Source organism: Emys orbicularis, chromosome 7 (genome assembly GCF_028017835.1).
Source record: "Emys orbicularis isolate rEmyOrb1 chromosome 7, rEmyOrb1.hap1, whole genome shotgun sequence".
Classification (NCBI taxonomy): domain Eukaryota; kingdom Metazoa; phylum Chordata; order Testudines; family Emydidae; genus Emys; species Emys orbicularis.
The window spans coordinates 58,840,578-58,865,700 of NC_088689.1; the positions used below are offsets into that span (position 1 = coordinate 58,840,578).

General features: G+C 40.0%; 1 protein-coding gene across 2 annotated transcripts in view; it reads right to left on the minus strand.

The window, feature by feature from the left end:
• Nucleotides 1–18,153: 18,153 nt before the first annotated feature.
• SH2D4B (SH2 domain containing 4B) overlaps nt 18,154–25,123 on the minus strand; it is a 127,831-nt gene continuing 120,861 nt past the window's right edge. For both annotated transcript variants that reach the window (XM_065408394.1, XM_065408395.1), the window contains 2 exons: nt 21,964–22,184; nt 18,154–18,246 (listed from right to left, as the gene is read on the minus strand). In XM_065408394.1, the coding sequence (XP_065264466.1) occupies nt 18,154–18,246; nt 21,964–22,184 (314 nt within the window). The remainder of the gene's footprint in view (nt 18,247–21,963; nt 22,185–25,123) is intronic.

Genomic DNA, 25,123 nt, shown 5'->3' on the forward strand with positions numbered 1-25,123 from the left:
CCAAGTTTGGGAAGATCCTGATGCCACAAGACAAGTGGGCCACACACAAGTGACTGCAAATATATATATTTTCCATTTTTTCAACTAATAAAAAATGAAATTGTTGAGGATTCCTTTTCATTCAGGCTCACAGAGGTTAACTTACTGCATAATCATAAATCATAACTGGTGGTAAGAGATGTGGTAGCTCTCGGTCAAAATTTGAGGTGGTCACTCTATAACCTCTTCTCTCACTATACATTCATTCAGGATCCAATTTAGGAAAACATCCCTATTCAGGACAGCCCTTAAGCATATGCTTAACTTTAGGGATATGCAATCTGAAATAGGGATGGACTAAAGCTTGTTTAAAAGCTTTCTTGAAAAGAGCAAGTCACAAGTACTTTTCAAAGGTCCCTTTGTCCTCTGCTGTGGCTGCAGGGTTAGGGGCACCTCCTCCTGTTTTAAAGACATTTGATGGAATGTAAGCTACGCATCTGGGCTAGTGCAGCCACTCATCCCTGTGTAGATCCTTCATCTGAAATATCAGATCCCATGGCCTCTAAGGTAACACCCATGAACGAACAATATATTGGGAGCAAAAGTACATTTATTTTACTTTGACTTATTTGAACACCAATACAGCCCTGATAGCAAGCCCAAGCTGTGAAATGACACAACCACCTCAAAATGTGAGAGATTGTCAGTTCTTTGCCAGAGTACTTCATGACCAGTTTAGGGCCAGATTCTGCCACCCTTAATCTCATGCTAATCCACTGATTGCAGTGGGACTATTTTTGGAGTAAGACACTACCCAGCTAAGGGTAACATCATCTGACCCTAAGAATGTACGGCCTTCAGGAGAGGAACCTTGTCTTTGCATCTCACACAGCACACTATTGGCACTTAAAGCATAATAATGACAGCAACATTTAGTCTTTTGTGGGATATTACAGCTGAAACCAGAAAATTGCAGAGGAGCACCAATGAACAAGAATACATTTTTAAAAGTTAACCAAATGTTAATGAACTTCAGGGGAAAACAAAAATGTGTTTTGGGATTAGTTCAAAGGACTGGCAAATTGTCAGGACAGTTTATTTTATTTAGGCCTGGTCTACACTAACCCCCCAATTCGAACTAAGGTACGCAACTTCAGCTACGTGAATAACGTAGCTGAAGTCGATGTACCTTAGTTCGAACTTACCGTGGTCCAGACGTGGCAGGCAGGCTCCCCCGTCGACTCCGCGTACTCCTCGCGCTGAGCAGGATTACCGGAGTCGACGGCGAGCACTTCTGGGTTCGATTTATCGCGTCCAGACAAGACGCGATAAATCGAACCCAGAAGTTCGATTGCCTGCCGCCGAACCAGCGCGGTAAGTATAGACAAGCTCTTAGACTACTTATTGTCTTTGTCTCCACCTGTGAGAAAGAGTGGACTCACAGCTGGTGTGCCCCTTTATGGCTAGATGTGGCATAGGAGGCTTTCCCCACCTGATGCTCCCTGCTAACAGCCACTCCAGTTCTAACATGGTCACTCTTCCTGTAACTTACTTGGCCCTCTGGCAACATGACAATTTAGTGCCACCCCTTTTGGGGTAACAAAGCCCAACACATAGAAGTCCAAGTGTCCTCACAAAAGGCCTTCAGTCCTAATTTTGGGATTCATGGACTTTACACCCTTCTCTCAGGGCTCTGTCATCCTTATTCCCTTCTCAGGGGCTTCATGCCACCATGCCAGTAGCTTGTAGGGGAACCCAGGCCCTCCCGCTAATCTGGGTTCCAGTGCAAGAACCCTATAACTGACAGCCAAGGCCTGCTCTGTCAGACTCCTTGCTGTTCTCTCCCTGGACTTCTTCCTATCATGGCTTCTTTTTGAGGCCCTTGCTCCATCACCTCTCCAGGTTCACCATTCTCTCAGGTCCAGAACTCACAGGCCCTCCACTGGAATTCGTCAGAAAATAACACACTAACAAATGCAAATATAAATTCAACTTCCACCCTCCTCAGGCTTAACTTTTCATTGCTCTTAAATTTTCCATTCTATTCCATGGTTGAACGCCTCCGAGGGCCTTCTCCCAAGAAGTCCAATCCCTGCCTTTCTTTCAGGTTATATTACCAGAGCCTTTTCCAGCCCAGAAGCTGCTCTATGTCTCTCCTGACTATTTACCAGCCTTCTCTAACAAGAATCCCAGTGTTTACACTACTCCTAGGCTTCCTACTTCACCCATCCAGTCTCCCTAGTCTGTAATCCCAGAGAGTGATTGCAGACTCTTTCTGCTTCAGACTTTCTTCCTTTATACTAACCACCCACAGGGACTCATCTTTAATTGGGCCAAGTGTAACCAGCTGGATTGATTGGACTCTCAGGCACACATTAACCCTTTCAAAGCCTGTGTGGGAGAAACACACCATCACAGCACAATTTCTTATTTGGAAGCCAAGTTCAGCCAGGCTTTTATTCAGAAGTATTTGATTTCAAAATCTTTCTCATTTAGTCCTAGGTATTGTATGTTACTGAAATAAAAGGAATGTTTCTCTCCCAGAAGTATCTAAAGGTGGAGCAAGTGTCTTTCATACAACTATGTTTTGTGGGCAAGAGGGACTGGAGAAATTTACGACAACACCAGATTATTATATTATTTCTTATGAGTGGTATTTTTTTAAAAGGCTCTCCTGACACTTCACACACGAATGGCTGGCTAGCAACTGGCATCTGGCGACTCAGACGTCTCTGGTTCAAATGCAGCTCCACTCAGTCTGAGGCCTCTCAGGAGCTAATGTAAAATGTGCTGGCAGTCTTAATGTGATTCCTAGCGCACAGCTATCCACTTCATAGTTAATCCTAATACCTTTCTTTTACTGGCAGCCTCAACAGAGAGGCCCAGAGCATAGCGCCTTAACTGTCTTCTCTGCCCTTAAAGTGAGCCCTACTGATCAGGGAAGATGTGGGCGGGTGACAACGTATGGAACATCTTTCAGTAGTGCTGCAGTTGCTTTACCTGTCCTGGGAATAAATGAGGGATGTCAGCTTCTCTCACTGTCTGTTCGGCACCATCAGAAGTTTCCGCTTGTCTTGACCCTCATGACTGTGTTCTTTCTGGAGGCACAGCACATTCATTATATTTGCTCCACTTACTTACCTCTCTGCTGTGCCACTCGTATGTGATCTAATTCCACTACCCATGAAGTCAATGGGAATTTCACCATTGGCTTCAAGGGAAACACTATCAGCCTTTGGGAGTATAGAGTTACTGTCTTGGAAATTGTAACAGTAGAGTTCTGTTGCTTTTAATTCACACAAGATGAATATCTTTAAAGGAACAGGTATGAATGAATGAGGTAACTTAACACAAGTCAGTGATATGATCCAAACCCTCAGCAAGATTAATTCAGTGACATTCAAGCGATAACTCTTGACTGTCCTTTAGTATTCAAAGGAAGGGAACAGTGCCATAAACATTAATGGACCTCTTTTTCATAAAATGGATGGTATTTCAGCGTATACCAAAAGGTTTTATAATGTTTCCTTCAAAGATAAGGGAGGAAAACAGCTTCAAAATGTTTCATTTAAACACAATTAAAATCAAACCCCATTGTACAATCAGGTTTCCCAAAATCTTTACAGAAGTTTGCCAGCCATTCAAATCAAAGATCCCTTTTGTACTAGATTATGTTTTGGTTGGTTCAGAGGTGATGCACCAGAATAAAAAGGCATGTGATTATATGGATTTGAAAACATCATAAGTAACTTTTGACTATACATCAGTGCCATTTTATTGATAATGAGGGATTTGCTGACTATTTACCACTGGTATTTGGAAAAGCAGTTATGTGATGTGAAACAATCTCCCTCTGTACAGCATTCATTTTGTTAAACTACAATCAAGGGGTAAAAAAGTAGGTGTACTGCACAACATGACATTTTGATATATTCTCAAGAGTTAGTAAAGGATTTAGCATCAAAAGCAGCAGTTCTGCCAGGGCAGGTTAAAAAATATGGATGACATTTTTATTAGTGACTGGTCACTCTCAGAAAGTTGTAGAGTTCAGATATGAACACAACAGTTCAAATATTTATCTGAAACTTATTCAAAAAACTACACGCTCTTGGGTCTACCAAGATTACTCTGGAGATCTTATGAAAAAGGTTTCTTGTGAGACTTCTAGTACTTCACATTTCCTGTTGTATTAGAAATAGCATGAGAAAAGTTGTTAGGGCACAATCCAAAACCCAGTGATATTAACAGGTGTCTTTCCATTGACTTCAATTATCTTTGGATCTGGGCCTTTTATTACAGTATTTCTGTACTTCCAGTTCAGGGCTTAGTGAGAACCAGGAACTGAAATGACATAAAATGGGAAGCTGGGTGAGTGGCTAACCAATAATCTTCAAACATCAAAAGGGTTCTGGGTTGACAAACTGAACTGAACCTCCATTTACTGGTCATCTGGCCAGGTTTCTTCTTATCTCCTTTTCATAACTAACTTCTTTATCTGGTCACTTTTTTCCTGGCTTTAACATGATAAACAATATAAAACCATTTTGTACCAAACAGAAAACATCTTTTAATGTCATTGACTGAATTTTCAAACCTGTGTGCCTAAAGTTAGGCTCCAACAGCTGCATTTAGGCACCTAAATGAAAGGCTCTTACTCCCTCCCCCCCAAAAAAAGTGTCAAGCACCTTCATTTCGGGTTAACTTCTATGGGATATGTAGAAATCAGGCCACTTTCATTTAGGTGCCTAAATATGGATTTAGGATCCTAACTTTAGGCACACCGGTTTGAATTTTTAGTATAACTCAATGTGAGAGAAAGTGTATACCCCCAAGGAATAAGAACAACAATAGTTTTACATCAGAAGTTCATTGACTCTGAAAAGAACGATATCCATCAAGAAAGCTAATAGAACTGCTCTACTGGTCTTCCTGAGAGAAGTCATCACTCAGATGCTAATATAAATTCATTGAGTTGAAGGATATAGATGTGTTATCTGTAAAAATATTTATTCATTTTCTTCCTGTCAATAATGACTGATTGTTTCCTGTGTATGCTGTAGTTAGAATTGGACTGCATCATTTTTTCTTATATACTTCCCAGCACTCAAGGCATAGTTTTTCAGTTATACCAGCAGAGCTGTTACAGAATTCATAGTACTAATGCTTCTATAAGACATGTGACAGCAGCAGCCATATCAACCTTTTTTTTTCTTTTTTTTTTAACGCCAGCAATAGGATTCATATCCAAGGGACTTTCCTGGACTAAAATTAAACATCCAACAAATACTCTGGCACCATCAAATAGTTCAAAGGAAAGGCTCCATAGCTTTAATATATACATATTAAGTAGTTTAATACTGTAGAAAGGAGAAGACAGACAAGTTTCCCCCATTGGCCTTCCTGAAATTGTACTTTTGGGCCACTTTAAGCAGAACCTTTACCTATACTCATACATTTCAAGTTCCAGCATTCTCTGTTGCCTATGCAATGATGCTAAAGTCTCAGTAAAATGTTTTGAGCACAACAAAAACTTTATTGACAGATGAACAGTCCCACAGCCCCTGGGAGAAGCAGAACTTTTACATAGCAGAGGGGAGGGAGAGGGAGGGAGGCCTGCTAGTTGGTTTGATCAGTCAGTCAGTTTATCCTGCTATGGTGACCTTCCTTCCCACTGGCTGTGCTGTTATCCACCATTAACAGCCCATTAACATAACTGAATGTCAAGCTTGACTACTATGTTCAACAGCAAAATTATCGTTATCAGTAGATCTGTTGCAGAAATAACCAGGAGTCCCAGTAAATATTAATCCTTCTTTATATTATATTATATTATATTATATTATATTATATTATATTATATTATATTATATTATATTATATTATATTATATTATATTAATTATATTATATTATATTATATTATATTATTACTCTCTGCCATACAGGTCCCAATTATTTAAGCTGGTCAGGAATTTTCCCATGAATCCCCTCTCCCCCTCCGCCGCCCTCCCAGTGCTCCTTTGGAAAATGCTGATTAATCAAACCCCAAACTATTTGCAGGAAAGGGTTGGTTTCAACAAATCTAACAACTAGAAAAAATACAAATAATGACTTTTTCAATACAAAGTTTCAGTTTTCAGCTTATAGTTATTTAGAATAAAAGGAAAAATAAAGTCAAAATCAGGATGTAGGCACTCATTCCCGCAGTCCTGAGTCGGGATGAGAAAAATTTTGATATCTTGAAAATTCTCATGGGACAGGTAAACCCATGAAGAGGGAACAGACGTGCGTCATGTTCTGTCCTCAATGGTTTCTTCTGTAGATTTCCCCCCATGGTTTGAAAGTTTTATTTCTGATTAAGGGAAAACAAAAAGAAGAAAGAAGTAAAATCTCCATGAGAGATCACAATGTTAGCCTCCTCTGTAACATGCTGCATCACATCTGCCTCTCAAAATGGCAGCTGATCACCTGCAGCCAGATAGACTTCTTACAAATGTAAAGATATGCTTAATGGTTGTATTTGCTTCCCATTCCATATTGGCAATTCCACCATTTGAAGAGGTCAGAGGCAGTGGGGACTACTGAGGACAGTGCAGAACGTGGTCTCTCATAATTCCTAGGGAATGCACAGTGCCTGAGGGCTGGCCTTACAGCCTGTTCCATGGGGGAAGCCAACAACCTCTGCCCTCCTCCCATGCAAAGATCAGATATAAAACTACACTAGGAAAACCTCATGGAGATTTCCTACTCCTGAGCCACTGCCTACAGGAAAATTGGGCCCATTGTTGTTATCTACCTCAGAAAGTCATTACTAGACTATCTTGCTTATTGAAAGACTATCCTAAAATGATTAATACTGCAGGTCACATTGTAGGAAATATCTATACATGACTAAATACCGTTCAATGGCCCATTAAATCTAGTCTTCAATGAAAGATGGGGAAGGAGAATTAGACATCAGTTTCTCTCTCAAGAGAAATGGGAAAAGTTATAGCAAAATATTAAAGACATGTGCCAGTCTCTTTTCTTACCTTTCTTTCAGAACAAGATCATGAACAGTTTTATTAGACCCCTGAATGTCTCTTCAAGGCTGGGCTAATGAATCAAAGCAAATGCTGGAGAGGTCAGCAGCAGCATGTCAACCTCTCTCCCATTCTGTTCTCCTGTCATAAATTAGAAAGTCATTGGAATACGGTATGCAAATTTCCAAGGCTGTATGTCTTGGGTCAGCATGGTCCTGAAATGGTCCTCAGTAGCCAGAACTCGGGGCAAAGCAGCTTATCCCAGACTCTCACTCAGGCTGATTAAATGACTCATGCAGTTCAAACTGACTCTAGCTGGTAGACACAATTTGATAAAATATAATTCTGTCTGGGGCTATCTGAAAGAAATACACGAGACCCACATTTTGTTCATGTTGAAATCAATGGAAGATTTGCCACTGACTTCAATGGGAGTGTTTTCACTTTAAATCTCACTATGGACCACATTAGTTATACTCCCAGACAGAATATTAGTGTGTGGAGAGTTCTCTGGGTCTTTCCCATGCCAACAATGCCATGCATGTAAGTTTCTATATGCTAGATGAGGTACTATGATTTGTTAATATTTTTATTAACTACTACATAAAGTGTATTTTTAAATTTCAGCATGTGCTCAACTCTATCCTTATTCAGCTAAGTGTCTAAGCCTGTGTCTAAAATTAAGCACATGCTTAAAACCCATGGAAGTCAATGGAAGCTAATGAAGGTTTTGTAGGTAGCAGGGCCCTGATTCAGTTAGGGCTCTCAGATAAAACTTTGGCCTTAGTGCAGACAAAACTACCATTAAAATTAATGCGAGGGTTTCCTTCAATCAGGCTGCAAGACCTCAGGGCCCTCAAGCTCTGTATCTTCATTTAATGCTGAAGAAAGAGTACAAGCAGATAAAATATATTCTAGTTATGTTTTTCCCCACAAAACACACTTTGATATATGGTTAAGTGCTCTTACTGAGGGCTTTTCTGGCAGCTCTTATTCCATCCACAGCCTTCCCACTGAGAATTCCCTGATACATACACATACGGATGTGCTCATGCATGCACACACATTCATTCTCTCTTGCATATGCAGAGTTTCTCCCGTCTGTGATCTTGAACCCAGTCCTGTGACTCACATTTATAATCCTATCCCTATCAGAGGGAATCTCTGCACCTACCAGTGCATCCAACACAGGCAGCAAACAGCCGTGCTGAGCTCTAGTAATGAATTCCAGCCACGCTTCTCCTCAGGGTAAACCCAGCCTAAAGTAAGATTCTTGGGAAAACCCTCATATTTTCATATAATCACAATGGAAATGGTTTTCTGCTATCTTGTATTTTATGTTTGCATTTATAGTAGTGCAATGTAGGTGCAAAATGCTACCTAATCAGACTGCACAAGGTGCTGGACAAGGGAGAATCAGGCCCAGTGGCTGTCAGGAGGGATGGGTGAGGAATTCTGTCAACCAGGCTGTTAAACAGCTCTTCAGCTGCTCTACAAAGGCTACTCAAAGTCAACGGCTGCTGTAGCATCTCTGGGTCCTTCTGCGCTTTCACTTCTATGGAGGAGCCTACCCATACCCTAACCATTCCCTGTGTGCTGCCTCCACAGAGCAGTGCTCTATGCTTCATAGGGGCCTTGGCTCCTTTGTGAGTCTTGGCCAAATCTTGTCCTCTTTGTGCAGTGAAACCACATTGTTTTTCCATTGCTAGGGTTTCTTCTGTAGGTACAGGGACATGATTCAAACCTTTGTTCTTATATTACTTCATTGTGCATGGACAGTTACGGTTTTCAGTAAGAATTTCTAAGTGATTTTGTATATTTTTCTCAAAAGGTGGAAGAGGGGGAGAGAGAGAGAGAGAGAGAGACTTTCTATGTGGATATTTGCTTTCTGTTGAACTATTCATCCAGCTATCAGCCTCAACTCCCATTTCTTTCTATTGTACTGGAAAAGACAATGCCACTGTTTAAACCAATTTCATTAACACAGGTAATTTTACTACAGCTGATCACAAGGATGTTACCATCGTTTGGAGGCAAATGGGATGGTTCTAAAGGCAAAAAAAATGCTCTTCTAGACTTTGAAAACTTCATTTGATATTGAAATAGATAAGTCAACATTAATTCAGTTTGAAGTTAAGCACTCTGTTCCATTAAAATGGCATTGATTTGCTGCTGATATAAAATCAACCACCAAAGACATTGATAAAAAAAAAAAACTTTACAAAGGGATATACAACTGATCATCAATTACAGCAAAAGAATTAAAGTGTAACTTGAAAGGAGTTTTAGAACTGTGGGCAGTGGACTGTATTACATTTACAAACAGAATATTAGCTATCAGGTTTCTCCTTGATTATTGTGAGTAGGTCTGGGGGCGAGAGAAGGAGGGATGGATATCTTCATTTATCTGCAGACTGTGGCAACCAAGCCTTTCCAGCTTGACTGTCTTCTTGGCAGAGAGAATATTCTTAGTCCATTGGATTTTGAACAACTTCAGAGACCAAATGGGTAACACTTTAGAACTGTATGTAGAGTTCAGGAGAACTGAGTGAAAATCCAAGGCCCAGATTGTAAAATCCTTATTCTCAAGCTTAGTTCCATTGCCTTCAATAAGTCTACATGTGTAACTACTCACCAAAGGGAGTAAAGTGGCTGCAGTGATGTCCCAAATGTTGCCTTGATCTCTGTGAATGGGCTCCTAACAAGACAATATTTTTCAAATTTATTTTTATATAGAATTCTTGAAATAATTTTTGCTTATAATTATAGGTCGGGGTCTCATTTTCAAGCAGTTTATTGCAAATATTTTCTATTTAGTATTTGAAAATTGAGCTGTATTAACTAAATACCTTGGTTACATGGTATGTCTCTATTCCCTGATTGGACCATCTTAGCTCAGAATCAGGTTTCCATCATGATTACAAGTTTGAAATTTAGACCCCGATCCTGCAAATGTTTATGCCCCTGCTTACCTTTCCTCATGAGACCAATCATATTGAAATCAATTATTTTGCAGGGAAATTGAAATCGAGGCCTTAATCTCCCTGTATATTTTGCAGTATTTGCTTTAACTTAGTTGTTTCTGTGAATAGTTCTGCCACAAAACTTGTTTACTAGAATATTTATGGAAATCAAACACAAACGCTGCAAACACTCAATGCAAATTCATAACAAAATTGTAACAAATATTCATTGAATTTTTTCCCCAAAATTTGCCCATCTTTATAGTTTGATTTTTGCTGAAAAAACACTTTCTAGGGGATTATTTAAATCTTCTTCATTTTATTTCAGTTACCAATCCAGATATTTAATGGTTTTGACATTTTGAATAATTATTCCACCAGCTATCTACCTTCTCCCTGAAACAGCAAACTAGTGTTACGGGAGAGAGCATATACCTAATGAAATAATTACATTCAGAATGTCAAAATGATTGAACATCTGTACTGTCTTGAGAGTTTGGAGAAAAGGGTGTACACTTTAACAAATAGATTCTTTCCTGCAAAAACAAATTAGTTTTTCAGTTAATATTTTTCAGTTTTCCTTTTTTAAAATCTGGGGGGGAAATAATTTTAATTAAAAAAAATGGAAGATCTTAGATGGAACAATTTTTCAGCAAAATTTTATTTTTAAATACAGGGCATTTTCCATTTGAAAAAAATGTTTATGGAAGATTTTTTTACTAGGTCTCTTTTTCTTCTTCTTGAAGAATGGAAAAGTGATCTACTAATCAGACTGATACAGGGTAGAATGGGAGCATTGCTTGTATAGATTTCCTACACTCATAAACTAAGCATTAATTAGACTTCAGTGGGAGCTTTGGGAACTCAGGGCAGCTCAGGATCAGTCCCTAAAACAGGAAACAAATTCACAGGTACCCACGCCGTGGTTCACTCACATGGGTAGCTATCAACTAGCAGTTTGTGAGGCAGTTCCAGACAGTCATTACCAGGCAAAGCTTCACTGCAGTACAGTACATAATTTGCTTGAGTTTGTAACTATTGAATCTTTAGTAGGCTGGGAGTGTCATCTACAAATCAAATATTTTATTTGTCTAGTCAGCCCAGTTAGATACTTTTATCATTTCAGGGAATCCCTAGGAGAAAGGAATGTTTATGTATGGTGAAAGTACATTTGCAGATACAATACCACCTTTTCCAGCACTGAAGACCTCAGTGATCTGAGTACCCAGCATGAGAACTTACAGTGGTGTGTGATAGTCAAGAGCCAATAAGAAACAATGGCTTGCAGTCCCAGTGAAGCATGCAAACACACTCTAAGGGCAATGGGGGTGTTTTGTGTTCACAGTATCACCAATGGTTCTCAGGCTATTCTTCTTTTAATTAATTTGTTATAGCCTTAGAGTTCTTTATTAAGCTGGGGTTTTTATATGACTTCCAAAAGAAGTTCAGGAAGTTTCTTTGGAAGCCTCATTGGTACCTCTGCTGAAAGAGCAGACTACACACTCATGGCTGTGTCCTTTGTTTATTTTTGATATAAGAGCTTTGTTGCAAGTTTGAATCATGGTTCATGTGGTCAGCAAGGTTCACTTCCTTTTTTTATATCATGCTACTGGTGTGCATGACTCTTTACACATGATAAGTTTTCTGCCCCAAATAACTTTTACAATCTAGTATCTTAATTATCTCTCTTTTTTTAAAATGTGAAAGTTGTTTGAAGAAAACCTTTTTCAGATGGGTTTGTAACAGAGGAAACACTAGCCAATGAATTAATCAATAAGGCATTTTTTAAAAAAAATGCAAGGAGCATACTGGGTTTCCAAAATACCAGCTGGCTTGAGTTACTGAGAATGCACTGAAGCAAAGTCTTTATGCAACTAAAATAAGGAAACAGCACCTGCACCATTTCTGGGATCAGAAAAATGGAGATTTAAAAAGTACCTCCATGCATTTTAAAGAAAACATACTACTCTCAGAGTATATGAAAACATGCTTCTAAATTCTTACATGTGGCACTTAAGGAATATTCAAAAGATATGTCCATATACTACTCAGGGCCAAATCCTTCATGCTGATAATTGTGGCTACTCCTCAGGTATTCTTTGTAGAAGGCCACTTTTGTGCCATTCCTGAGGTACTGATAGACAAACCAGTCATCTCCACAGGACTACAGATGCCTGCTCACACTTTAGTCATCCCAATGCACCCTCTGCCTGCTACAGGTGTAATGAGCAACGCAGCGAGTATGTTAGCGCTCAGCCCCAAACACTTTGCTCGTTGGATGGGCAACTCCACAGGACTAGATGTGTCCGTTCGCCCTTCCGCTCTGCCCTCAATGCCACTGAACGTTCCTTTCTCACATGCAGATCTGTGGAGTCTGGGAACGGGGGGGTAAATGCTGCCACAGAGGCAGCTAAGACCCTTGCATTCAGTAAGGGCAAGAGATCTGCAAACGGAGAGCTTCCACCATGCACAGATCAAAGGGACACGATCTGAGCTGAAACAGAGCCATCTCTTATGAAGCTGTTTCGCCACCATAGAGAAATTGCTTATAATCCATGTTTAATATATAATAACTAAACCTATAATACAAGGATGTAACCTTAATTTAAGACTACTGGAAGAACTTCCAAGAGAGCAAAACACCACCAGTAACTAGTTCCAGCCTAGTAGAAAATTTGCATTGGCACACGCCATAAGGTAAATACACAAACTGCAGGGGTAATCACTAGCACTAAACAAATATTTGTAGAGGCGGTTTCAGAGTACTTGCACTGCAATAAATTAGCTACAGAAATCAGTTATGCATCATTATTATCAAGCAATCTAAAATATACCCAAGGAACAAGGATCAGTCCAGGAAATACAAACCACAGCTCAAATGCAAATACCGCCTGCAATTGACAGCCCAGCTCGGGGCATATTAGTACTTCAGTTCACTAACATGAGCCTCTGGGAATCTTAAAGAAGAGACATAACAAAAACAAAATGTAAATCTTTAGAAACTTGTGAAAAAATAAGCTACAGCTTGTAAATGATGCAGATATATATATATATACACATCTCTACCCCGATATAACGCAACCCGATATAACACGAATTTGGATATAACGCGGTAAAGCACTGCTCCGGAGGGCGGGGCTGCGCACTCTGGCAAATCAAAGCAAGTTCGATATAACACGGTTTCACCTATAACGTGGTAAGATTTTTTGGCTCCCAAGGACAGCCTTATATCGGGGTAGAGGTATATAAATAAGAGAGAAAGAAAATTTCTCCCAGGATGAGAGATACCACTTTTCACCTTAGAGCAAATTTGTGCTGTGGCTTTATAAAAACTGGAAGACAAGAATTTATGATGCATCCGATGAAGTGGGCATTCACCCACGAAAGCTTATGCTCCAATACATCTGTTAGGCTTAAAAGTGCCACAGGACTCTCTGTTGCTTTTTAAAGAATTTATGAGTTAGACTTCAAACCACTGTGGTACACACAGGCATCATTATAAGATAACAATATAAATAGCCTTGTGTGTATTTAAAGCAAATTGTGAAAGACAAGGGGGATTGTGTGTACTCATGGGGGTGGATCCTCAGCCAGTGGAAATCTGGGTAGCTTCACTGTAGTCAATGGAGCTATCTTGATTCACACCAGTGGAGGTTCTGGTTCATACAGCTCAACAAAATCAGTTGAAATTAATGCAGAGTCTCACATGGTCTCAATGGGCTCTGGGTCCAGCACAGATTCAGTAAATATGAACACCATATATAGTCCATCTGTTTTACCAAAATCTTTAAATAGACATTTCTCTGAGGCAGGGATAGTCTTTTACTCAGTGTTTGTTCAGTACAATGCGGTCCTGATACTAAATGGGGTTTTGAGGTGCTTCTTTAATGCAAAGATTCAATAATTTTAAATACTCTTAAACTGTATATTAATTCCATTGCAATACCTAAAGCAGAGATAATACACTGGAAGTGAGCATCCAAAAACATTAGGTGGGTTTCAAAATCGTATCCCTGTAGTAGGGTTTGTTTGGGGTGTGTTTGCTTTTCCATACAAAAGCCAATGCCATTAAACTGACAAAATCTGTACACAGCCCTAGTATTGAGACAAAAATCAAAAATTGCAGATGTAACAGGGATCCCAGAAAGCCGAGGTAATGAATGCATTGGAGATTCTGTCTAAAGAATATGCATAAATACTTGTGAACCTATAAAGTGCATTTTTATTGCTATGATAGGGATATAAAGGAAAGTCAGATTCATTTAAGAATGTAAATGTTTTCCTTATTACTGAAGTTTGTGTCCCTATCAAAGTGGACTTACCATCAATTCCAGAGGCCAGAGGACAGGAAATATTGACAGGAATCCTTAAAATGGAATTCCGCACATGCAGCTCCCTTGACTCAACACTAGCTACCCCAGGAAAAATAAATCACAACCAAGATTTGTGGGTCACTGCTATAACAACATAAACCTGGACAAACAGGAAATCGAAACCACCACCACCTCAAAAGACTGTAGAGAAACGGACAGAACCAAACAACACTGAATGTAGAGGAAGCAAGGCAGGGCTTGGAATCTGAATGCAGATCCTGGGAAAAATCCGCAGCTTGGAATCTCTGTTGGGATAAGCCAACGTCTCCAGACTTTGGGAATTTGAAATGCAGTTCTGAATGTTGTGGCTCAGACTCCACTTGCATTTTAAGCATTATGATTTGGGGAAGAGAACAATCTTCGGAGTTTCCTCAAAGGATTTCAAAAATATAGTAAAATTTTTAAAAACAATGGGATAAACACATTTGTCTCATTGTTTTAATTCTCTCTTCATTTTCTAAATTGCTTTCCCCCTTTCTATGCCTCCCACTCACTAGTTACCTTTTCATAGTCCATTTGTTTTCTGGAAGGCAGCAACAAGCATTTGTTAGCTCAGAAAATGTCTCTACTCTTGTATTTCCCCCACTACCCTCCAGTGTATTAGCATCAGCTGCACATCTTTACCTAGGAAAGCTTCTGTTCTTTTTAATTTCTGTCTACTATGATGTCCTTTTGTTTTCTTTGAATTTTATCTTCAGTTAAGTTGCACTGTATTTTATTTCCAATATTTCTGGTTATATATTGTAAAGTTTTACTAAGCAGTTCTCTCTGAGTTGGCTGGATGTTCTTCATTATTTCTGTGGGGCTCTGGAAAAAAAGCAATTCCTTTATTTGAGAATTCTGACATTTATTAACATAATAAAACTCTCAAGATGAAATTGCGGTTTTCCAGACAGTAATTTCATTTGCAGGAGAACTTACAAGGAATTTATTTTAAAGCCAGGTAAAACCTAAAATATGAGACATGCATGGAATGCAGACCCAAAAAAGTAGGAAATATATCATGAATTGAAAACTGTGTGGTTGTCTCATACATGTTAATTAGGACAGAACAGGTAAGCTAAAGATCCAAACTTTCAAGTTTTCTTGTCCTGTATCCAAAAATGTAGACAGTTCCTGGGAAATGTATCATTTAGAAAGGAATAATTATGTTATTGCCAACATCTTATGAATATGAATTCTTTATACAGAACAAGGCTGCTTCAACTTTATGTACACAAACATTCCCATAATTGTAGATGTTGAATACTACAGGGAGGTAAACCTCAAAAGAATCAGAAAACAATGTGTCCTACTTTAAGCATACATAATATCCTTTTATCTGAGGATCTGAAAATAGTTTACAAAAGAGAGGGAGTCCATATTATTATCCCCTTTTTCCAGGATGGTAAATTGAAGCTCAAAGACTCAGTGACTTGCAAGAGTTCCACTGTTGAGCGAATGGCCAAGTTCTGAAGAAAACACAGATCTCTCGACTCCCAGTCACCCACTCAAACTGCTAGGTCACACTGCTTCCCAAGATATCAGCCGCAGAAAAGACTATCCTAATTTTCCAAACATATTTGGTCAAGAAATCTTAGCTGCATTTACATCAGAGTACCCTATGATGAGAATTGCTGATCCAGAAAGTGAACAATACACTAGTGAGCCCTGATTACAATTTAGACTGAACCCTAACTTCTTAGACAACCTTTTGTTATGAGGTTTTACAGAAACCAGGGCCAATGTGGCCAATGCAAATCACATAGAAACTGTCCAACTAAATTTCCCTCTGTGGAAAGCTAATTGAAATTCTCCTTCACAGGTCACAAACACAGATGGATTTAATCTCACAAAAAGCTAACGTTAACAAAAGAAAAATATCCTATGTGATATTGCAAGACATGTCTGAATTTTCTGATTTCAACAAGGACTGGAAGAGGCAATAATGAGGAAAGCCACTGTCATTATGAAGAGCATTTATTATTTGTGTAACACCATAAGTGTACGTGATGCTTAACAAACATGTAAAGACAAGGTCCCTTCCCCTGAAGATCAGTTTACAGTCTAATTCTGACATACAATACACAGGATACCTGTTCAAGGGCACAAGCAAATGGAGTCACCCTCTGAGGAGGAAGGGATTCAACAATAAGAAAAAGGTTTTAAGGGGATGTGGGAGAGTGGCACATATGAATTGTGAGGCTGTTCCAAGCATGAGAATATCATAAAGTAAGGCACAAAGCTGAAAGTGAGAGAGAGGCACGAAGGTTGGAGTTAAGAGAGTACTGGGAAGACTTTCAAGGAGCAGGCAGAGGAAATGAGATGTGAGATGTAGCTGTGGGCAAAGTCTCTCATTATTCAAAATGGGTCTTAAGTATCTGAAAAGGATGGAGAAACTACCCACTTAAGGAGTCACATGGCCATTTCAGTTACATCCCTCCACTGAGAATGACTCAGATCAAATACATTATGCTGTATATTGTAAACAAACCTTCAGCATGGCCAGACAATTCTGAAATGATGCCCTCCTGGGGAAGGGAGGAATAGGATCTGAGGAACTGAAAGGGGAAACAACTGTATACCCCAGCTGAGTCCAACTGACAGCTCCTTGCAAAGGGGCCTGGGAGCAAACCAGAAGGCTAGTGAGAGTTCTTTAAAAATCTTCTAAATACTTCATAACTTGTCTAATGGAATGATCTCCAACTTATCAATCAAGTCTAAGCAGCTAGCCTATGTTACTCACTTCGGTATACCTGTTTCTTTAGATATGTTCTGATATTTAGTATGTGGATGTAACAAATGCTTTAAGAACTCTCTGCCTCATATGTAAAGGTGAACAGGCATGATATCTAATAAATATGTCATGCCTTATACATGGATCTGTCTAACTCCCTTGCAAGCAGAACTGGTAAGGGAGTGTCTGGAACTATAAAAAAGTGAAGCCAGGAAACTGCAAGATGCGGCTTGGGCATCATTGAAAGTAGAGAAATGTCAGGGATTGGCTAGAGTTTTGGGTGAGGATTCAGGTCACTTCATATTTTATCCAGAGTGATTTCCCCATCCTTAATTAATTCATTACTTCAAGTTTCAAAATTACATTCCCAACATAAAGTGATTTGTGAGTTGTAAATCTTGTAGTTTTTGTTTGTTTGTTTGTTTTCCTGTTGGAAACAGTGATTAGCTACATGATGCAGAATAACTGACCATCTTCTACAGAACAGGTGAAAGTCTTTCCAATGCTGCTGGACCCATAAAGTCTTTAATAGTGCACAGGGTCTTGTGGGGACTGTCTGCTCTGAGGGAAACTTCACTTTATAGGCCTGAATTTGAAAGTAAACAATAATATATCACAAATTATATAAGTTTTTAAAGTCCATTTGCAAAACTGCAAGATTGACTGATGAGCTTGTCATTGGAAACTAGCAAACCTGATGTCAGAGGAAAGAACCTAATTCAACATATTAGTATTTCATACAACACCTTATGAATGTATACAGTAGCTCACCTTCCTTCTTAAAGTCATGTCAGTTAGCATTTTCAACCCTGGACATTAGATGAAAAATTAAAATGACCTTGAGTGCCAATGCCAGTTGACCACATCTCTTAGAAGGACTACTGAGAATTGTTTTCACCTGTAGTCAGTCAGTATTCTCCCATCTTTAAACTCTTGGTGATATAAATAATTACCACAAATCAGGTATCAAATGGTTGCTTCTAGGACCTGTTAATGGTGGTAGTTTGTTGGCCAAACAGCTAGTAACTGAAAATTTGATAATTAACATACTATTTTAACTACCCATAGGGTTTTCATTCTAGTCCTAAAGACAGAAAACAGTCATTCAAATAAGGAACTGTAGTCAGGTGGATTCTTCCTCTGTCCACATGGTTCCAGTAGTAACTCCCCACCTGAGGATGTGATAATTTCTTCCTGAAAAGATAAAAGGACATTCACAGTATCATTCAAAGGTGCTTCAGCCTTCTCCTGTCCCCTCAAGAAACAAAACCACAGCAAAAAAGAAGATCCTCACCCAATTCCTGTAAGGACCAAACCTTTGGTGAGATGAGAAACTGGCTGCTATTGCCCAACTACACATCTTAAAAAATGATTATCTGCAATTCTAATAAGACACACAAATGTGCATCTGATCAAATGTACACTGGGATACCAGCAGCACCTCTTCTCTCTCCAAGGTGTGGAGCTGCCAATACAAAAACCAGCTCCTTCTTCACCTCTGCTTTGTACAGGGACTGATAGTCCCTCTTCCACACAGTCAGTGGAAAGGATCATGCTAGTGCCACATCCTTCTTAGTGCTCTGCATAATCTATGCCACTCTCTGCACATGCACAGTTGATAACTGTATGCCAATATAAAAAGAATGGAATAAAAGACTAAACCATTTTCCATAGTTAGCATAGAGACTGTTATTCATTATGTAAACTGGCACGTTAGAATAGAATAAAAATTGAGTGGGAAAATAAGAGTTACATAAATCAAGGGAATTCTGTTTTGTTATTCATTAAAAATAACTGAAACAATTTTAATGAGTCCATTAAAAATGACTTGGGGATTAGATATGGGGCAAAACCATAGATCAGAACATCCCAAAGTTAGGAACGCAGCTGAATCCAAATTTAGATCTGAGTTATTGGGCTTGGATTTTCAAAGGTGTTCAGTTCTCAGTGAAACTCAATGGGAATTTGAGTACCTAACTCCTTTAGGCCCCATTGAAAATCCCAGTCTTGGTCCATGCCCAATCACTATGTTGGGTTGAAAATAAGTATGGACATTTCCTATCCAAATAGAAACATTGTGGGAAAGTTATGAGCAAGCAGAGACAGGGGTTTAGTAGGGAAAGCCATTCTCAACTTAATGATAATGTTTGCTGCTTTCAACACTACATTTATATGCAAAAATAAACCCTAGTGGTTGTAAAAACTCATATAAACATTAGACTGGCTAGTGCCACATGGTCGTGGCTGTAAAGTTGGGTAGTAGTTACCTGACCTGACAATCTCCCAACACCCACATTAACCAGTGTCTCCAAATAAAGACCAGAATGAGGCAAAGAAGAGGAAAGAGGGTCAAGCTCTGTATTATTGTCATTTCCTAGACCTTTTAGTTTTGGTGGCTGGCTCTGACTTCTTACAGCTTTTGCTGTGGTCTTTGGGATCACAGTAAACTTTGGGCTCTGAAGATAAATGGAATCCACCTACAGTTCATCTTAACCATGACAAAAGACCAGGAACCTTCCTGAAAGAGTTTCATCTAAAACAGAACTGGGGCAGGATCTGGAAGAGAGTAAGTTAATTTCCGTTGTGCTGCTTTCATGTCCTCTGGCATTGTGTAGCTGGCCATTAAAAGGTTGTGGAGGGCTTGAGAGCGCACTTCAGAGGTAAGGACAGACAGAAAAGTTTCATTGACAATGATATGGAAAACAGGAACTGACACTCAGGAGCAAACTGACCAGTTTTACATATGTCCACTAAGCCAGACAATTAAAAGAGAACTGGGTGGTCACTTTAGAAGAAGAGCAGCTTCTCTAATGAGACTGTCATAACCACACCTGTCGATTTTATCATCGGGGACGCTCTCCCCACCCACAGAAATATTTTTTCCTTATTGTCTGGGCTTAATAGACATTTTGCTTCTGACAGGTGCCCTTGTTCTCTTTGCAGATGAATGGGGTGTCTTGTGTGGTTATTGCCTATGATGGGCAAGGAGAAAACAAGGGAAATACAGGAACATTTGTCAGACTTGATTGCCCCCCAAAAGAGGAGGAGACATCATGGCTGCCAGAACGCCTGCCTCAGGGACTGAGTTCCACCACAGTTTCAGCCTGCAGTGTTTAAGTGCTAGCTGTGCAACTGTAAAAAGTAATATTCCCGGCCAGGAGTATCCTGAGAGTCCCTCTCTCCAATATACCGATCTAGATGATGCTTGTTTCTGTAGAAGGAAGTACAAAGAGATGCACTGACTTTGAAAAAGACAGCCAGCATGAAGGCTTCTTCAAATATATAAAATAAAATGGGGGTGTCTAGGTTCAGCTTTCCCCCTGCTTATCATGTGGGGGGGGGTGTTCTATGTATAACGGGCTAGATCCACAGCATAGGCAGTACTGTGCCAACTTTATAACCCTCCCTCCCGTCCCTCTCTCCCCCCCCACACACAAACTGAAGTTAGAACCAGCTTAGGGCTGCTCTACCTTGTGCCAGGGGATAATGGTCTTGAGGAATTGTTCCTCTAGCCGGGATCACTGGACCACATTGCACTCTGGCCCCACCCCTCCTTGGAGGGGCAAATAGAGGTTGTGTGCCAGGCTCACATCTCTCCTATGCTAGTTAGATTCTCAGCTGCTGCATTAAGGCAGTTTTAAGACCTCTTCTTGTGCCATTTCTTGAGAGAGGCCAGGAATCTGTCCCAACCTATTTATGTAGAATATTACACTCTGCTCTGACTGCATGGTCTGTTTCTTACTTGCAATGTAAATTCCTTGAGGCAGGGACTGTCATGTTCTGCGGTGACCTCACTCATGGGCCCGACTTCTCATCTCCATTAAACTGATATAAATCTAGTGAATTATTCCAGATTTACCCCAGTGTCACAGAGCAGAATTTCCCTCTGTTGTTCAGTATTATAAGTACTAACAAGAGGTTCACTGGGGGAACGAACAGAGTGTGTGTAGGTGTGGAGAGAGCATGCAGAGGTGCTTCAAACTGAAGTTCATGGCACCTTAAGAGAGGCTTAGAGGAGAGGGAAGGGAAATTGGGAACAGGAGAAGGGAAATTAGGGGAAGAAAAAGAAAGCTCCTTACACGTTGTCTGAGGAGAAATGGGATATGGAAATAGTCGTAGAGGAGAAAAAATCCACTGGAATGAGAGTGAAACAAAGAAGAGAAAAGAGGCGAGGGAACAATACAGGTGAGGAGAAAGAGAAAAACAGAAGAAAAATTGATGGAGAGACACACATGAGAAGGTAAAAATAACCTGTTCCATCAGAAATTGTGCTGCTTTTTAGTCACAGACTGGACCATAAGAAGCACAACTTCCAGGAGAGCCAATTCCTGGCGATGTAGAGTTGTCAAAGGCTCATGGTAAACTATTCTGAGAAGAGGGATTTGGATAACATAAGAAATTAGCCTTAGTCCATTCCTAAAACTGAACCCAGACTATTCTTCAATTTGTTTGACCCTCACTCTCCTAATTGTGTGTGCTTTTGCATTTTGCGGCTCCAGGATCAGAGGCTACAGTGCTGAAATACCATCAAAAGCCCTTTTCTTGTAATATTTCCAATCCAATTTTGCAGACCAAAGAAGCTCAGAAAAACTGTTAGCTCTGTCAGTCCCTATTAGTGCATCTTTTGGTCCTTCAAAGCGGGCACTGCATACAAAGTTGGTTAGAAAGGGACACAAATGGATACTGAAGATTTTGAAAGTGGAAAAAAATCCACTGGTTCACTTCAGCAGAGAAACAAAACTCCAGGTGTATGAAGTTTAATTTGTATATTCTGATTAGAGCCACTGTACAGTAGTTTAGCTTTTCACTATGGTTATTTCCACTTTCTAGGTTGGTTTCAAATTACATGGTTCCTCTTTAATTTATTAATCTGCTGAGTTCAGTGATTGATCTTTCCACAGTAAGTGATACCTTGTGAAAATCAATAAGATCCGTGAGTGTCGCATGCCGGTTGGGATCCACGCCCAAGAAGCTGTAGAAATCCCCCGAAGCATCCACCAAAAAGTGTTTGAACCCGCTCTGTTGGCGATAAGACAAGGCATAGCCCCAGATTTTCTCACTGACCCGCACCAGGAATGCTCCTTCAGACTTGTTCATTAGCAGCTCTTCTGCCTCCTGGCGGCTAATAATACCTGCCAAGAAGAAAGAGGCCACAGTCATCACATAATGGGCCCTGAAGAACGTAGTAATTAAAATGAAATAGACATGTATTAAAGGGTGGAGGTGAAGCTGAAATGTGCAAGGCCTCTCAAGTGTTCAAGCACTTACAGTGGAATGTGATTGTGGTAGGAGGTTACAGCTCAGGGGACTCAGTAATTATTACCTGTCTTTGATGGAATTCTGCATGCTTAATTTGTTACTTATGTGATTATTAATAATTATTTCCACTTGTTTTACCACATCCCCACTGTCCTCACAGTTCTCCTAAAGATGTGCACAAAATACAACTCATAGAGAAATAAATTAAATAGAAAAGGTCATTTAGTCTCTGGATTCAGTATCTACATTCTAAGCCACTGAAAGAAAGGAGATATCAGAATAGATAGAGCACTGGAATGTCCAGGGGTTGCAGTTTCTGTATCATGGGTACTCAGGGGCTATTGGCAATTATAATTATACTTTTCATCAGGTAATACAGTACCTCTGATCTGATCATCTCAAAATGTTTTGAGGTTAATAATTAAGGCAATCTTCAATCTAGCAGAGAAAGGTATAACCCAATCCAGTGGCTGGAAGTTGAAGCTATTTCCAGTCTGGAAATAAGGCGTAAATTTTTAACAGTGAGAGTAATTAACCATTGGAACAATTTACCTAGGGTCATGCTGGATTGTCCACCACTGCCCATTTTTAAATCAAGATGGGAGGTTCTTCTAAAAAATCTGCTTTAGAAATTATTTGGGGGAAGTTCTATGGCCTGTGTTATATAGGAAGTCAGACTGGATGATCACAATGGCCCCTTCTTGTCCTAGAATCTCTGACTGTACAAAACACCACTTCCAGACTCCTGAAGGGTTGCAATGCCTTTCAGAAGACAGGGAGAAAGATTGTGTCCCAGGAGATGCAATCTCCCTGGGGCTGCTTGGTATACAGGAGGGTTACATGCTGCACCATTCAGTAGTATTATGCAGACTGCTCTCCTTTGTGGGCTGGCTCATTCCAAAGGCCAATATGGAGGGGAATGAGGTTATATCTTTGTCTTTCCCCCCACTCCGTTATTGAGCAATTGGCTCACAGCTAGTAGAAGTCTCTTTGCTAGCTAATGACTGCTAACTTATTCAGAAGATTCAAGAAAGATCAAGGCCTGGGTTTTCAAAGCCACTTGGGGGATCAGATTAAAGTTAATGGAAAATAAGTGTCCAAATCTTCCTGGTAGCTTTGAAAATCTCACCCCCAATGGGGAAGTTCTGGAAATATTTAGTTTCTTTTAGTTTAGAAAGTCCTTAACTTTCTTTAGAGGACAAGGGCCATATGTTATCTCAATCAGGGACTCTAAACTGACATTGTTGAGAGTTCTGAATGTAGACAGAGAGTAATATAGAACCCTAACATACCCAATGAAAGGTACAGTCAGAAATGTCCTCATAACTGGGCTATGCCCTGTCGTAATAACTGGGCCTACAAATTTACTCTAATTGTGATCTCAACTATGAAAAGTTGAATGAAAGCTCATAACGTATCATAATAACCTATAATAAATGTTGCTGGGAAAAGGTGCAAAAAGGAGACAGAAAGACTGAGTTAGTCCAATCAAAAGGGACTGCTGATATAACTCAAGGACTGTGTTAAGATCATGCCTGGTAAACAAAACAAGTGTGGGATCAGAAATCAATGAACCAAAATTGATGTGTTGGCAATCAGGCCTAATTGATGCACAAAATAATGAGGGGATGGGCTATTCCACCCATCACTTCCTTTGAGGTACCTCAAAGAGAGACTTTTTTGGGAAAATCTAATGGAGTGTGATACTGACTGACTGAAAAGTGAGAGAAGGGGAAAAAGCGAGCTTCACCATCATGACTTCCAGCCCTACCGTCTCCTGGGACTCTAGACCTTCTTAATCCTAATCCTGAAAGATTTTCTGACTAGAGAGAGGCAGATAAATGACATTGACGCCTCCACCAGCTTTGGCTAGATCCCAAATGCCACCTGGGAAGTGAGACTTCGTCCCCACACTTCACCCCAGGCATCCTTTTCCTTCCCTGCCTTATTTCTTCTCTTTCCTCTCTCTCTTCTTTTTCCTTCTGTCTTACAAGTCTGTCTTAGCAGGTCAAGACTGCATATTTTGCAACACTGCTTGAGCTTGGGATCAGAGAGAGCAACTAAATGAAATGCCCTAAACTGCCTGATGGTGGCATGAATTTGCCAGGTCTCAGAGTGGCTAATAAGACCAAGTGCCATGCCTGTGTGTTTTCCAGCAGTGAGGTTGCAAGTAAGAGTCAACACCAGAGACAGAAGCTGCATTTTTTATCTTTGCTGTTATTTTCTTTCCCCTTTTGTGTACATATGTCTGCTTTTGTCTTCTAGGAAACAGGATCAGATTTTAACAACTCCAGCCCATCTCTACTAACTTCTTCTCTTTTTTTTTTTAAATCAATTCTGGATAAGCACATGACAAAAGTAGTAATTTAATGTACGTGCATCATGCAACTCTCTTCTTTGCGTATAATATTCTAAACTTGCTCTAATCAACATATGATAAGTCTATCAAATTATAGTCTACAGCTATGGCTACATTATGAGCTATGGGCATGATGCCAGCTCATGTAGACATACTTGTGCTAATTTTCATCAACCTAGTAATGTACTTGGGATAGAACAGAGAGTAGCAGCACAGGCCAGCCATGCCGAATACATGACCACAGGATTCAGCCACGTTTTTACCTGGTAGAGCTAACCCATGCTGCCACTTTTGGCACACTATTGTAAGGACCAAGGAGTAGGCAGTTAAGTCTAGTTATCAAAGCCTGAGTCGGGATTCCAGCTAAGAGTTGAAGCCCAAGTCAGGAATCACGCCAAGGGTCAAGTTTGAGTCAGGGGTAGGGTGGAGGAGCAGGGATCTGGAGCAAGGCAG